At 41.1% G+C, this 14083-nt stretch overlaps 1 protein-coding gene across 2 annotated transcripts; it reads left to right on the top strand.

Moving 5' to 3' along the window:
• Window positions 1-454: 454 nt before the first annotated feature.
• pdgfbb (platelet-derived growth factor beta polypeptide b) lies at window positions 455-12889 on the top strand. 2 transcript variants are annotated; one of them, XM_051388046.1, is made up of 8 exons: window positions 455-1279; window positions 6355-6451; window positions 7589-7645; window positions 8923-9116; window positions 9250-9438; window positions 9675-10524; window positions 10642-10792; window positions 11159-12889. In XM_051388046.1, the coding sequence occupies exons 1-7, from the start codon at window positions 1214-1216 to the stop codon at window positions 10773-10775; spliced, it is 1587 nt and encodes a 528-aa protein (XP_051244006.1). In that variant the 5' UTR covers window positions 455-1213; the 3' UTR covers window positions 10776-10792; window positions 11159-12889. The 2 variants fall into 2 exon arrangements, with proteins under 2 accessions (XP_051244006.1, XP_051244007.1); XM_051388047.1 differs by lacking the exon at window positions 455-1279 and having other exon boundaries at window positions 6355-6447.
• Window positions 12890-14083: the final 1194 nt, after the last annotated feature.

Genomic DNA, 14083 nt, shown 5'->3' with positions numbered 1-14083 from the left:
TTGGATAACTGATGAATTCATGTATAAGTAGCATTTTACTATTATAGTTTGTCAAGTTAGAGCCAATTTAACTTTATACAGGATACTGTTGGGTAGATTAATCTGAATAATCGCATTTTATTACTTGAAGATATGTTTTGTATGACAAAAAGCAAAAAAAACAAAAGTACAATACTCGAGTAAAGCACTTAAGTATCACTTTATGATCACCTCTCATTAAGAAAACACTGACATTAGGCTGTTAATTTTACACCCTTGGAGTGAATAATACTCATAAGTTAAGTAAAATTTCAGCTCATGTAGCAAAAAAACAGAACTCAGATCCACAGACAAGCCCACGGGCACTTGGCCCAGCCTCAGGAATATCTGCATAAATGATTCACGAGAGAGGAAACATGGCTCAGAATGGCCGGTGTTTGTGGACTAATGTCGCTTCTTTGTGCGCAGATTATCACCCATTCTTCAGGCAGGGGGCGGGAGAGAGATACTGTAGAGCAGACCAACAGCAGGCTCTTGGAAATCTGCTCTTCCCCTCACCACCACCACCGCTGCGTAATCAGGCAGGTCCAGGGCTGAGGCGCACCGAGCCACACAGAGCTTTGCTTATTGATAAGACTCCTTGGAAGACTCCCGTGCGACGTTATTTCAGACGCTCAGCTCGTGAGCTGGACTTTTGGACGCATCACGGTTAAAGAGACCCTTGACAATTGCGACAAGCGGAGTGAATTGGATTTTTTTCATTTATGATCCTTGGAATAATTGAAACTTTACTTACTTTTCTGAGTGTGTCCTGGATAGTTTTGGACCGTTGTTGCTTGGAAATGTCTTTGAATACTTTCTTAATTACATTTATTGCCGTTCACTTGCGCGTTTAGCAGAAAAACGCAAACTTGTGCGCAAGTGAAGTAAATAGAGAAAACTGAACACCACGTTGAAGAGAAAGTGAACTTGGAGGTTTATTATTAATCCAGCACGGAGGAGTTTTTTTTGTTTTTTTTTTAACAAGAGTGCACGAGCGCTTTCTCCTTCTTCTTCTTCTTCTTCTTCTTCGGATATCTCTGCTGGAGAGACAACAGTGTGGACAGGCCATCTACGCGCGCGCAGCTCCTCAGGGCGAGCCGCTGTCCCCCCGCGCGCAGTGCTGAGGAGAGAGGGACTCTCGCGCTTCCATAAATGCCCGGTCCGTCGAAGAGGCTCGAGGCTGGGCAGCAAGATGAGCTCGTGGGTACAGCTGCTGCTCGTGTTGCTGGCGGCGTGTCTGCGGTTTGGCGTGGCCGAGGTGAGTTTGCGTCAATCACAGTTTGAACGAACTTTCTGATGCTTCGCCTATAAGAGGGTCCTCTATGATACTTTACAGAACAGACACAACAAAAGCGAATGCTGTTTAAATCATTTTATAGGATTGTAGCAACTATATTTTAGGAGAACATTTTAAAGTATGGTAAAATACTGCGTATGATAAATGTAGTTTTTTCCCCCACATATAAACCCATTGTATTCTCCTTTGGACCCAAATTCTGAGTAACATTATCAAGAGCATATGGTCGTTCCTCACAAACACAACAGAAGACACACACCAATCAAACCCAGGTGGTTTTTATATAACTTTGGAGTAAGTGCACCTGCTTCAGTCTAGTCTCATAATGAAATCCAGTCTTTCCCTTATTGCTTCTGAGAGGGTTGGGATTGCTTGCAGTAAATAACTGTTATTCCTCCCATTAAGTGGCGTTATGAATGGATGCCCAGGGGCACACGGGCACGCAGAGGTTGTCCTCTGTGGGTGATGAGCCAGGAAACAGAGGCTGCCATGATAGGCTCTTTTACAGCTGGATGCTCCACGTGGGTTAAGGGATGCATTCATGGATGCTATTCCAGATGTTGAGCAACGCCATAAATCACAAGTCAGCGAGCAGCATCACACTGTAACATCATGCTGTAGAGGCCATGTGTCAGTCACAGGAGAAGAACAGGGCAGACAACAGTGGTTCATTAATGAAGACAAGTGCAGAACCCTGCTACATTTTCAGCTGAAAATGTATTTGCCTTTTTTAAGTTTGTGACATTATTGTTGTAGATGAGTTGTTGTTTTCAGTATGAATCTGCCTGAATAACATTTTCTTTAAAACTCGTAAAAGTGAAAAGGCAGTAGGAGGATGGATAGGCGAAGTCTGACCCGTCTGCTGAGGTCAAACCGGAAGACTTAAAGGGACATTGTGTAGTGTTTTAAGTATTTTATTAGCTAAAATCAATGTCTTCATTCATAAATGTGTCCTCATTGATGTAAAATTACCTCTGCCAATGATCTGACTTATCCTATATTTCTTATCTGTATATACATTGGACGGGCAAGTCCGTGGAGGCTTCCATGTCGTTCCGCCATTTGGAAAAACTATAATCGCTGAGTGGGACATAAAGCACTAGCCTACCTGTCTAGCTAATCCACAACGCGTTTTCGTTCAGAGCCAGCGTGACTAAAACCAGCTATAACGGAGAAGGAGATCAGTGAGAGGCGCTTGTCACTGCCCCGGCACATTTGAAAGTCTGCACTGCACTTTAGTTCATAATGGAGGATCAAACTTATGCCGAGCCACAGGAGAAGGAATCCTCACGCCAAAAAAGCGGAAAAGGGAATTAAAAAGGCAACGTGACCGGCGTATTCAAAAAACGCGGGTAAACATCGGGGTAGCTTTTCCCAGGTGGAAAGAGCTAATGAAGGAGAAAGACTTTCAAAGGGACGCTCAAGTTGCCTGCTTTCCCCTCGACAGGCAGGCTTCTTGGTACATGATGGCTACCGTAGTTGCAATACGCATTTGAAACACGAGGCACTAGAGAGCACTATTCGTTTGAATGCAAAATACAATTTCACCGCTAGATGGGAGAAATTCCTACACAATGTCCCTTTAACCAAGGGTCTTGTCAAGGTCAAGTGAGGCTTGAAGATATTTAGAAAAAATCTTGGCCTCCTTTGCTAAAATGAAGTAGGTTCAGATGCGCGTTGAATCTGATGTTATTTGTATTTCTTCCTCTGTTCTGATTCCTTATGTATTTCTGATCCCGGCAATCTTCTCCACAATGAACAGCCTGGGTCAGTCAGTTGGAAAACTAAATGGGGTCAAAACACATACAGTTAACAAGTCGGCTGTGGGAAGCTGACATTTAAATAAGTCAACAAAGAGGGCGCAACCCATTTGTGAGTTTGCCGTAGTTTTCTTTTTTCATTCAGTCAGGTGGAGTGGTTTGGTGTCTGCACATGTTGGAAACTATATTAGCTGTTAATTCAAGTAAAAACTATTAAAAAAAAGAATAGGAAAGAATTTCTGCAGGATGTGAACTGTTCATGTATAATTCCTTTAGCTTCTTATCACGACCTGGCGTCACAATGGGTTTCATTCCTCCTTTCATTCACCGAACCCATACAATTTAGTGTATGCACGTAGTCTTCCATCACCGAGACTCCTTCACATAAAGGTAGATTTAGGGTGAAACACTGTTATGATGGATGGCTTTAAATTCCTGTCATCAACCCGTCGTTTCATTTTATGGCTTCTGTAGGCAGCACATGTAAAAGAAAACTCAAATCTGACAGACCAAGTGTTTTAGAGGGAGAACGTTACAAAGGCTTTGAGGTATAAAACCAGGAATTCCCCGTGTCTAATTTTAAAGTTATAGTATGGCAGCTGCTAAAGTGATGGAGTCTGTACAAGGTTCAATCTCATCCCTTATAACAGTACATTATTGTCAGAAAATGGGTTTAAGACACATCTTGAGAGTGAGTGATAATTTAAAAGTGTGTGAAGTGCTACTTATACTGAGCATATACATTCAGCTATAGACCACCAAAGAGGAATGAACTTTTAAGCTTACACAAACTCATCATTATCTTCAATTGCATCAGGCGCCTTTCCAACTCAGATCAATTATGACAAAGGGATTAATTAAAGTCACATTTATTCACACATTGCCATATTGCACATTTGCAGGCATAGTTTCAGTGACTACATGTGAAACCTCACACGTGTGCTTCCGCCGGCGGCATTATGTACGATTACTCTCCTCCCCTGCCCGCTGCAGCCTGTACCGGGCATTCCTCAGTATGTCCAATAGACCGTCAGGGGATGGGAGCTTGCTCCAGGTGCTGGATTATGTCAAAATTAGGGTTTTTGTTTTAAACTTAAACTCCCAGGAGCATTATTGTATGTGATTGCCAGTGTACACTATAGTAGGCAGTTTGGTTCTATAATACATTTTCTAATAAGTGTTCCCCTATAAGTAGCTTGATATATTGACCGTATAATCTTCATCTTCATCGTACTCGCACGTTGGACATTGTCAATGTGTTTACACATTCTGTCTGCGGAGTTTGAATCAGTTTATGTCTGTTTTATTTATCCGAACCGAAGTGTTTATTTATTATTTCCTGCCACACAAATCGTCCTGACAGCAGGCACCACCATGAACAAAAGGCACACATCCTATAATTAACATCAGACACAATTAGCCAAGCAGCCAGATTTTGTCCGCTGGCGAAGGGAAGAAATCATCGTGATGACTCCTCAGGGGCATCGGCCGCTCCGCAGCAGAGATGTAAGCGTAATACAGCAGGCATTTCCCTGCTGTATAATGTGACTCTCTGAGAAGCCGACCAACAATGGGGAAAGTCAGTGGTGTATAGTATGGGCAGGATGAGAATACTGTTCACGTATGGATGGCTGCTTCCTTTGGCTAAAACCTGCTTCCCGTAGGGATTCATTATATTCTCCAGAACCTGAATAGAATCTCACACGCAAGATAAAGTTAAGGCGTTAAATATTTCACAGTTTGTGTATTTCTTAATACTGTTTATTATATGTTTACTTGTGCACTAGCCAGGCCGCATTTGCTCCTGATCTTCATTGGTTCCATCTCACCGTGAGCTGGCAAACCAAATGAAGCACATCCACAGCATTCAAACCAATGTGAGGAAGTGTCTCGACCCATGTCTGATCCTTGTCCATTTTAACCCGTCTTTTATTCATCTATTATCCCTCTTTTTTTTTCAGATGCACCTCCCTTCTCTCCTCCTCTCCATATCACTCCTTCCCCCACTTCCTGACTCCTTCCTGACTCCTTTGACCCCTAAATGTTAGCAGATGAGAAGACACAACGCCAATAGTCATTCACCCTGCTCTTAGTGACCATTGTGTGTCCGCTTTGGTTAATACCCCACCCCACCCCGCCACCCTTCCTAGCTGTCTTACCCATTAATGACTAGGGGGGTTAAACCCACAGTCAGTCCAAAGAATCACTTTGTGGAGCTGTTGCTTGGTATTTGGTTTTGGAATATTTAGTCAAATGCATGTTGTTTAAGGCAGCAGTTCCCAAACTTTTTCATGTCAAGGGGCTCCCAGTATGAGAGGATTTGCTCTGAAGAAATCCCCTTTTTTAAAATTAGGTTTCAAGATCATAAACTCTTTATAGTCAACCAGTGATCAAACTGGGCTCACTATAGATTACAATAAAAAAACGGCTGACCTAATTTTTTCCCTTGTTGATCCAACTTCCAACAATGTGATAAAAGTTGAAAACCACTGGTTTAAGGATAAGGCGAGTGTTATCTGATCCTTGTTTTTTCTGTAATCAACCAATCCCATAAGAAAAATACCAGAAATGAATTGTCCTACTAACGTTTCCCTGTAGAGCCTCAACCACATATTGTTCATGCTTCCCTGTTCTAAAACCTCATTGTCTTCCACAAGCTATTAAAAACTCATAAAAGACCATTTCACATAGTGATATTTTACTTCACTGCGAGTTACTTTATACAATGTTAAATGGCCCAATCAGTAATTTTAGACCATTAAGATTTGAGGTGTAATTGCATATACAACTGAAGAATTAACATAATTCAATGTAACTCAAGTGTTAACATCCATCACTGATGTAAGCAAACCTCTCACATCCCCGGGAGCATTACAAACTTCGATTTAGATGTCATGTTTCTTGTCTTTGTGTTAAAAGATTTGTCAGTCTCAGAGCGATAGCAGGATTGAGTTTCCAATCTTGGCTTTTGGTTTTTGTCAGAAGGGATACCATTTTGTTTACATTGTGAGCAGATACACACACTGAAACACTTGTGAAATGGTTGTTGCAGACGTGCTGCATTCTTATTCCATTTCCTTGGAGGAATTGTTGAGAAAACTCTGTAATGCCTAATGCCGGATGGATACAGGGGAGGGGGGGATTCTCAAATAGCTTTTCTTCTAGTCATGCGCATAGCTAAAAAAAAAGGTCTGAATGGTTACATGCCTTTCCCCTTTTCACATAATCATGATTTCTTTGGTCTCTTATATTGATTTATATATGTGTGTCTTTCAGGGGGACCCTCTGCCTGCAGCCCTGGTGGAGCTGGTTAGAAACAGCCCCATCTCTTCCATAGAAGACCTTCAGCTGCTGCTGCTCACTGACTCCGTAGGTAAAGACCAGCACATTCTGATATTACTGTTCATACATATGGGTGTTTTTATGGATCCTAATGCAGTTATGTTCTGTCCACATTCTTATTTTAACATCTTAAATATTCACATAAACAGAACCATTTCCAACACTTAATCACTAAATGTAACTAACTAATCTGCCCTAATCCATTTTTAATCATATGCCTAAACCCAGTAATCTAGTTATACAGTAATAAGTGACAATCAAATATGTCAGAATTTTTTTATTTTTTATTTAATTCATGTGAATGCATTACTACTTAAAAAAACATTACAGGACACAGCCAAAGTAGGAACTTTTTTTTTTTATATATATTATTACTTCAGTTTTAAAGATTACATGTAGCCATATGGGTTTAGGAAATTACAAGATTATTTTTAAGTATAGTGCAAAAAGCTTTGAAATCTAGTAAAAACATTTTATTATTTCCTAAACAGATGGCAGCGTAGACACACAGTACATGTTGTTTTCACTCATCAACAGCTCCATAAATGAAGCCCAGTGATGCAGAGACAACAAACTTAATGGACTCAATATGCTGCCTTATGTAAAGATGTTTTCTCATAAATGCCGACTTTGTCATTTATGGTTTGAGATAATAATTTAAAATATTGCAATGAATTCACTAAATAATATAAAGTAATAAATACATTGTGTGGGCAATGCAAAGAACTGAAAACTAACATGACAACAATAAGTGGCCACTTTTCTACCCTCACTGTGACTAGCAAACATCACCAGTAATGAAACCAACTGAGACAAACAAATGGAGAATCAAGGAGCAGTGGGAAAAAAACACACAGACACAGACACAGACACACACACACACACACACACACACAAAAATAAAGAAAAGTAAGAATTATAACAGGGCAACAATTACTTAAGATCACATGTGGCATGAACTATCCCCACACCCTTGTTTTTTTATGTTTTGTTTGTTTCTTTCTTTCCTGTTCTGTGTTCTCATGCTCACATTTACACACCCACATGCAGAGGGCGCCAGAAGGCCTTAGAATAAAATATACACCACGTGCCAAAAACAGACCATTCATAAATGAGTTGCCATGTTTACATAAGTCAAATGCTGTGTTTGTTTATTGTTTTGTCTCAGATGAGGAGGACGGGACTTCTGCAGCCAATGGAGGTCACAGACTACCAAGGAGTCTCGGTAAGCAAACCAACAAAAATTTATTGTATATCATGAAAGAGAGCTATTTCTCTCATGTAGCTTGTTTGGATCTTTAAAATGCATTCCCATGGTATGTTTGACAATGAATGCATCAGTTTTTGAGGATAAATATCTCTCAGTTCATACTCATAAATAGGTTAATCCAAGGTTGTAGTGCTGGCATGGAGGATTCCTGATTTTCCTCATGAATGTAAAAGTACTCCATCCTCATTAGTGGAGGACTGTGGGTTGTGCTCGGGTCCGCCTTCCTGGGAGTTGATTAATGTGACAAGTATGGTTTTAGTGACACGGTAAAATTCTTCCCATTAACCTTTTTTCGCTATCACGATGAAGCAGATGTCTGAATTAATAGACACCAATCTTCAACAGTGTGGGTGACTTTGCTAGATTCCCTCTAGTCTGATGAGATATTAATGACCCTACATTAATCCTCATGTAAACTAGGCCCAATATCTTGTCTGTGTCCTTGCGTGTTAATACAGATTCCTCTAACTGAACACTGAACATTTGTAAACTGAGGAATTAAATGTTCTCATTCCTCATGTTTTCAGTACAATGCAACAGCAAAGCCTGACTAGAAGAAGTTGTAGCATATCTGCTCATTTGAAATGCATGAGTTTCGCATTGTAATCCGCCTGGATGCTCTGGAACAGCTAGAAACAGGCTGTAGTGCTAATGCAGGATAGTTGTAGGTGAGCTGCATAAATCATAACCACTGTTGTATAAAATGGTAAACTGGGCTTCAGTGGCGAGAGCTCCTTAACGCACTCTCCCATAAATACACATGCAAACAAGCTAGGTGAGCTACTGTGGATTAATGAGTAAGCTTAATGGAATTGAAAGTAATTATGCCTCTCATATTTGCCAGATGCTCATCTCTAGGCAACTTGAGAAGGTTTTAGTTTCTGAGGCAAATCATGAGGAGTCCCATGTGCATTTTGATTTCTGTCTTTTACTCACAAATGCATACACAAAGGGAAGGGGTTATTTGTCTTAATAGTCAAATAGAGCAAAAGATAATATTTAAAAGGAAGTATGCGGTACTAATGCTAATACTAACAGTAGTACAACCAGTCCTCCTCACACATATGGATGGATTACTGGACAGTGCTACCGGACACAGGCCCAGCAACATGTCACAGAAAGTGACACAAAACATCTGGAGATGTACAAACAACTGCAACAAGATGTAGAAATAACTTTTACATGTCTGTGCCTTGACTCATTCATGCTCACAGTCATCTCTCATCCCTCAGACGCCCAGCCAGCTCAGCAGGCTCAGTGTAAAGTTCGTACAGAGGTGGTTGAGGTCACCAGGGCAATGTTGGACCGTAGCAACGCTAACTTCCTGTTATGGCCGCCCTGCGTCGAGGTGCAGCGCTGCTCTGGCTGCTGCAACACCAAGAGCCTGCAGTGTGTCCCTGTTGTCACGCACACCAGATACTTACAGGTAAACAACCACATGCACAGAAACATACAGTACACAAATGTCAAAACATTTACATCTACAACATCCCAGAAAGGCCGCGCTATGTTTGTGTTGTACTCTTCTGACTCCCATCCACTGCTCTTCTCCTCTCCAGGTCATGAAGATCGAGTACATCAACAAAAGACCCACTTACGCTAAAGCCGTGGTGTCAGTGGTTGATCATGTGGAGTGTCGTTGTCAGCCCACTCCACGTTCCCCAGTGCCCAAGAAAAAGTCATCTCGCAGACAGCACAACCACCAGCATCGAAACCAGACACTCAGCCAAGAATACGGACACGGACAGGTACAGGATGAATGCTATATTGCATGCTACCTGCTGTTGGGTGAATGCTTTGACATGTGTCTCTGTGTGTAAACACATAGTAGCTTTGTTAAATTTTGTGTAAATGCCTAGAACACAGCATGTACATTAACTCAATAACTTCAATGCATTTAAATGTATAGGACTAATATTGTATTTGGGCATCAATGAAAAAAAGCTGAGACTTTTGAATTGAATTTTGTTGAATTGTATTAAAGGTCAAGGTGCACTCCAAGGATGAACTCCATCAGTGGGATGAGTTGAAGCAGAACCAGAGGGTCCACCTGGAGGACCTCCTGGAGCAGCACTGGAACCCCAGAGGAGACACCTTCACTCAGCCTGGAGAAGGGTACAGCCTGGCTGGGGAGGACACATCTCGCTCTGGAGAGGCTATTCTTTTTGGCCCACACTGGGTACATAACTCCACCAGGCACCATGGGACTAAAGACCAAACCGAGAATCCGGAGAATGTGGAGAGGAAGAATGGTAAGATCTCAGATGGCAACAAGACTGTTTCCTCAGTGGATAATGTTAGCGTTGAAGTAAAGAACAAGTTGGTAGAAGGTGGGGATGGGTTGCTTCTGAACAGAACTGAAGAGGAAGTTAATGAGGAAAACGGGAGGGACGAAGGCACACAAACACAGAGTCCATTACGGCAAGAAGACAAATCCAAAATTTCAAAGAGCCACACAAGTGGTTTCTCTCACCCTGTTACCCAGAATCCTCAAGCCAAGTTCACTCCTACTGAGGTGACCAGTGAGAGAGCTGGGAGCAGGTTCCGACCAACCAAAGAGCCGAATCCAGAGCCCCGAGAACAGGCAAGACGGAGAGGCAATGAGACTCCTGAGGAGGTGAGGATATTACAGATTGAGGAGGAAAAACTGGAGCAGGAGAGAAAAGAGCTTCTACTTCTCCACAAGAGGCTGGACCAAGAGAAGGAGATGCTGAGACAGCAGCAGATGAAACGAGAAGAGGAGGAAAGGCAGAAAGAAAAGGACATGGAACGTCAACAGCACCTGCATGGTAAACATAACCATCACCTGCAAACGACAACAACACAGAAACCAGGTAATGGACATTATTGAATACTCTGGGTTAATGAATACACCTAAACATTTTTAAAAGAGTGTAATACCTGAAAGGTTTTGTTTATTTTTTAGTAATATGTAAATCCTGTTCTGACAGTGACAACATCTACGTCTACCACGCGACAGCCATCAGCTCCAGCAGGCCCCAGGCCTCAAGCCCGTCCAAAGAGGAAGATGAGGAAGAATCGCAAACGGATCAGCAAGGCAGCTATGAGAGCAATGCTAATGTAGAACTAAAACAAGCCCAGGTGAGTTCACAGAACTATTTAAAGCAGCAACAAGAACCTTTCATTTTCTGCTGATTCTTGGGCCCCTGGCAAAAGTGGCAGTGTTTCCACCTCCTCGCTCCGGCATTAAGAATAACTGTATAGAAATAGCCAACGCTATCGCTGATGGTCTTGTGTGCTTATGTCTTATGGAAGCACCAGTATTCAATTGAGACTGTTTTATAACCTGTTAAAAACTCCTTATCGAATATTTAAATAATAAAGGAAAAAATACTGAATCAGTGTATGAACCAAAGAATTTTGAATAAGCGAATGTAATATTTCTATTTACTGATGATTAATGCCCTTTTGAAATTTAAAGTACACCCTCCTGTGTTTTCCCCTCAGGCACACAAAGTGAACTTGGTGTATTTTGTGGATCCAGAGGTGAAGCAGAGTGACTCCCTTCATATAAGTATTTATTCACTTGTCAGTAACCTGCTCGTCCTGTGAGATCTCCTCCATAACACTACTAATGTCTGTCTGGTGAACCTGTAACTACGCCTGTCTGGAGTAGGAGGAGGGTAAGAAGAAAATGGAATATAAATAGAAGGTGGACCTTGTCAAGAGAACACTTGCCTCTACACCGACAGTTGGCTGGTATGAAGTAACGAGTGGCACTCGAAGACTGACAAATTGTGTGCAAGCACAGTACTTGTGGGGGACTGAAACTGCATCGCTGTAGAACTGTGGAAAATAGTGCAATTTCAAAACTCTTCTGGAAGCCTTGTTTTGATATCAACAAGAGAAACTGCACTTATACGTTGACAGAACCAAGTCAATATGGGGTTTAAATGACACAGTTTGTTTGCTGAAAGACTTTCTCATAACCACAATCAGACTGGACTACAAAGTGCATTTGGTGGCAAAATGGACATAAAAATGGGCACAACTCTCTTGTGCCATTGAAGAATCTGTTATATTGTGTTTGGATAATCTTAGAGACAATCATCAATAGATTCAGCAACAAGTAATGTTGACTAAAATGAGCAGTATTTTCATGTGTGACAGAAGTCAAATACTGAGGGCTCAGTGTTGGGAAGATAAAGCTGTGTAGATTTACCGTACCAAGGCCTGATATCATTTATTAGCAAAACAGCAATGGTCTCTCTTTAACCATATTTAATTATATTTAATTAAATGCAAACACTGGAATCATACAGATGCGATTTGAGAACAAAAACATAAAATGTTGCATTAGGGAGTTTTGTCTGTTTCAAAATCTCATCACAGGTGTGAAGAAAAAGGTGCTATCTGAATACAGGTGATAGCATTCCACTTGTGACCTGACATTGTGCTATGTTTCTTATTTATTTATCTCTACCATTACTGTGGATTAACTTTCTATACAAATACTGCAAACAAGGTGACAGATGTGGTTGAGATATGTAACAATGGCTGCGTGCAAAACAATCAAAACCCTTCTGTGACTTTCCCAGGATCATGCAGTGTTTAACTTCTATGTTAAAAAGTGTGCATGTGTGTTGTATAGTGAGTGTATGGGCTTTAGTTCACGCCGCCTACACTTCTTATGCATCTCAATACTCATGTAGAAGAATCTATCTGTTTCTCGTCGTCTCTTTCTCTCTTTGATAAAGACGTGTGTCTCTTCCCCCGATTGCTTTTTGGTAGAAACAGTCACATTGGTTTTAAACTCTGAGAGGAGGGGAAAGAACATTATTTTTCTTCAAGTCCCCCCACCGTATTTGTTTTATTAATCTACAACACATTGTTTTCAACATTTAATTTACAGGAAACTATCATCAGTAGGTAGTCACTTAAAAGGACAGTAAAGTGTCAAAGATTGCAAATGTAGATATTGTTTTTATGTCCTTTATATTTCAGACAACACGTTTAGAAATACACTGGTGATGCATTTTGTGTCCAATAATCCATAATCAACCAAACATCTTAAGTTATTGAAAAACATGGTTTGTACGCTCTTCATGCCAACTTACAACTGTTACTGATTTTGTCTGTTTTACTATAAGATATGATGAAAAAACAGAATGTTTGTGATAACGTTGCCACCTAATGCTATTTTCATATGGCTATAAGAAGCTAATGTGCTTAAATCTACTTCTGTTTTGTGTTTTTATTCATTTTCACCAATTTTCCTTCATGAATTTGCTTCCAAACGGCCAAAGATTTGTAATGTAATTTGTAAATTTGAACGCAATTCACTGTCACTGGGCCAACAATGAATGTCAGCACGTGATGAGCACCAAACAAATTAAGCAAAACTGATCTCAACAAAACGTAGAGCCTACAGTCATGGTAGCGGCTCAGTGCGGTTCTGATTGGGCACAGCAGTGCTTTGAGCTAAATGCTAACATGCTCACAATGACAACGCTAAGGTGCTGATGATGTTCAGCATGTTAAACGTCTTAGTATAGTGTGGTAGCATGCTAACATTTTCTAATTAGTACTAAGGATAAAGTACAGCTGAGGCTGATGGGAATGTTGTTAGGTTTGCAGGTATTTACTGAATATTTTCACCTGATGATTGAACTCCATGAAAAGTTAAGGGATCGCTGCGGTTCATCCTAAGGGGCGCCATGAAGGTGTTTACCAATTTTCATGGCAAGTCATCCAATAGTTGTTAACATATTCAGCTTAAAGTCAAAATGTCAACCTCATGGTGGCGCTACAGCAAAAGTCAGAGGATCACAAAGATCCTTAGGATTCAAAACAAACCTCTGCTTACAGTGTGCACAGCTTTACAACTCAACTGCCCAGTTTACATGAGGATTCACATGAGATTTCAAGGCTGGACACAGCGGGTGTTTTTGTAAAACATATTTCAAGTTATAAAGATAAAATCTGACTTTTTATGACACCATGAACTCTCTGACTTTTTTACCACCTCATGAGCCCAGGTGGATTTATTTACTAAGCCTGTTTGGCATGCTGTGTCTACACAGTGCATCTGCAGCTCTCCAGAGACAACATATTGACTCCTTAAATTTGAGGGAGAGTTCAGCACTGCACAATGAGGTTTGTTCAATCTGACAAAAGAGAGAGAGAGAGAGAGAGAGAGAGAGAGAGAGAGAGAGAGAGAGAGAGAGAGAAAAGTAAAGTGGGGGTTGTCGTGCTGTAGGTGAACTCTGGCACACACTCTCTTTGTGGTTTGTGTGTCACATTTACCCCCTTGACTCTTGGCTGCAAAAAAGCCCCAACTCAGCAGCCAGCTGCACAGTTATGTCTGCTAATTATTGAGTCAAGAACTCATCTGCTCCCCTGTCTAAATGGAATCATACGAGGAATGGCTTT

This window comes from Dicentrarchus labrax, unplaced genomic scaffold (assembly GCF_905237075.1).
Source record: "Dicentrarchus labrax unplaced genomic scaffold, dlabrax2021, whole genome shotgun sequence".
Lineage (NCBI taxonomy): Eukaryota > Metazoa > Chordata > Actinopteri > Moronidae > Dicentrarchus > Dicentrarchus labrax.
The sequence above is the reverse complement of the archived record's forward strand: the minus strand, read 5'-3'. Positions and strand labels throughout refer to the sequence as shown.

Excerpts from the sequence above, each read along its gene's own strand:
- pdgfbb (XM_051388046.1), top strand. The coding sequence starts at position 1,214 with ATGAGCTCGTGGGTACAGCTGCTGCTCGTGTTGCTGGCGGCGTGTCTG. Across the intron at positions 6,452-7,588 it reads GCTGCTCACTGACTCCGTAG|ATGAGGAGGACGGGACTTCT; the intron begins GTAAAGACCAGC and ends GTTTTGTCTCAG. Across the intron at positions 7,646-8,922 it reads CAGACTACCAAGGAGTCTCG|ACGCCCAGCCAGCTCAGCAG; the intron begins GTAAGCAAACCA and ends CTCATCCCTCAG.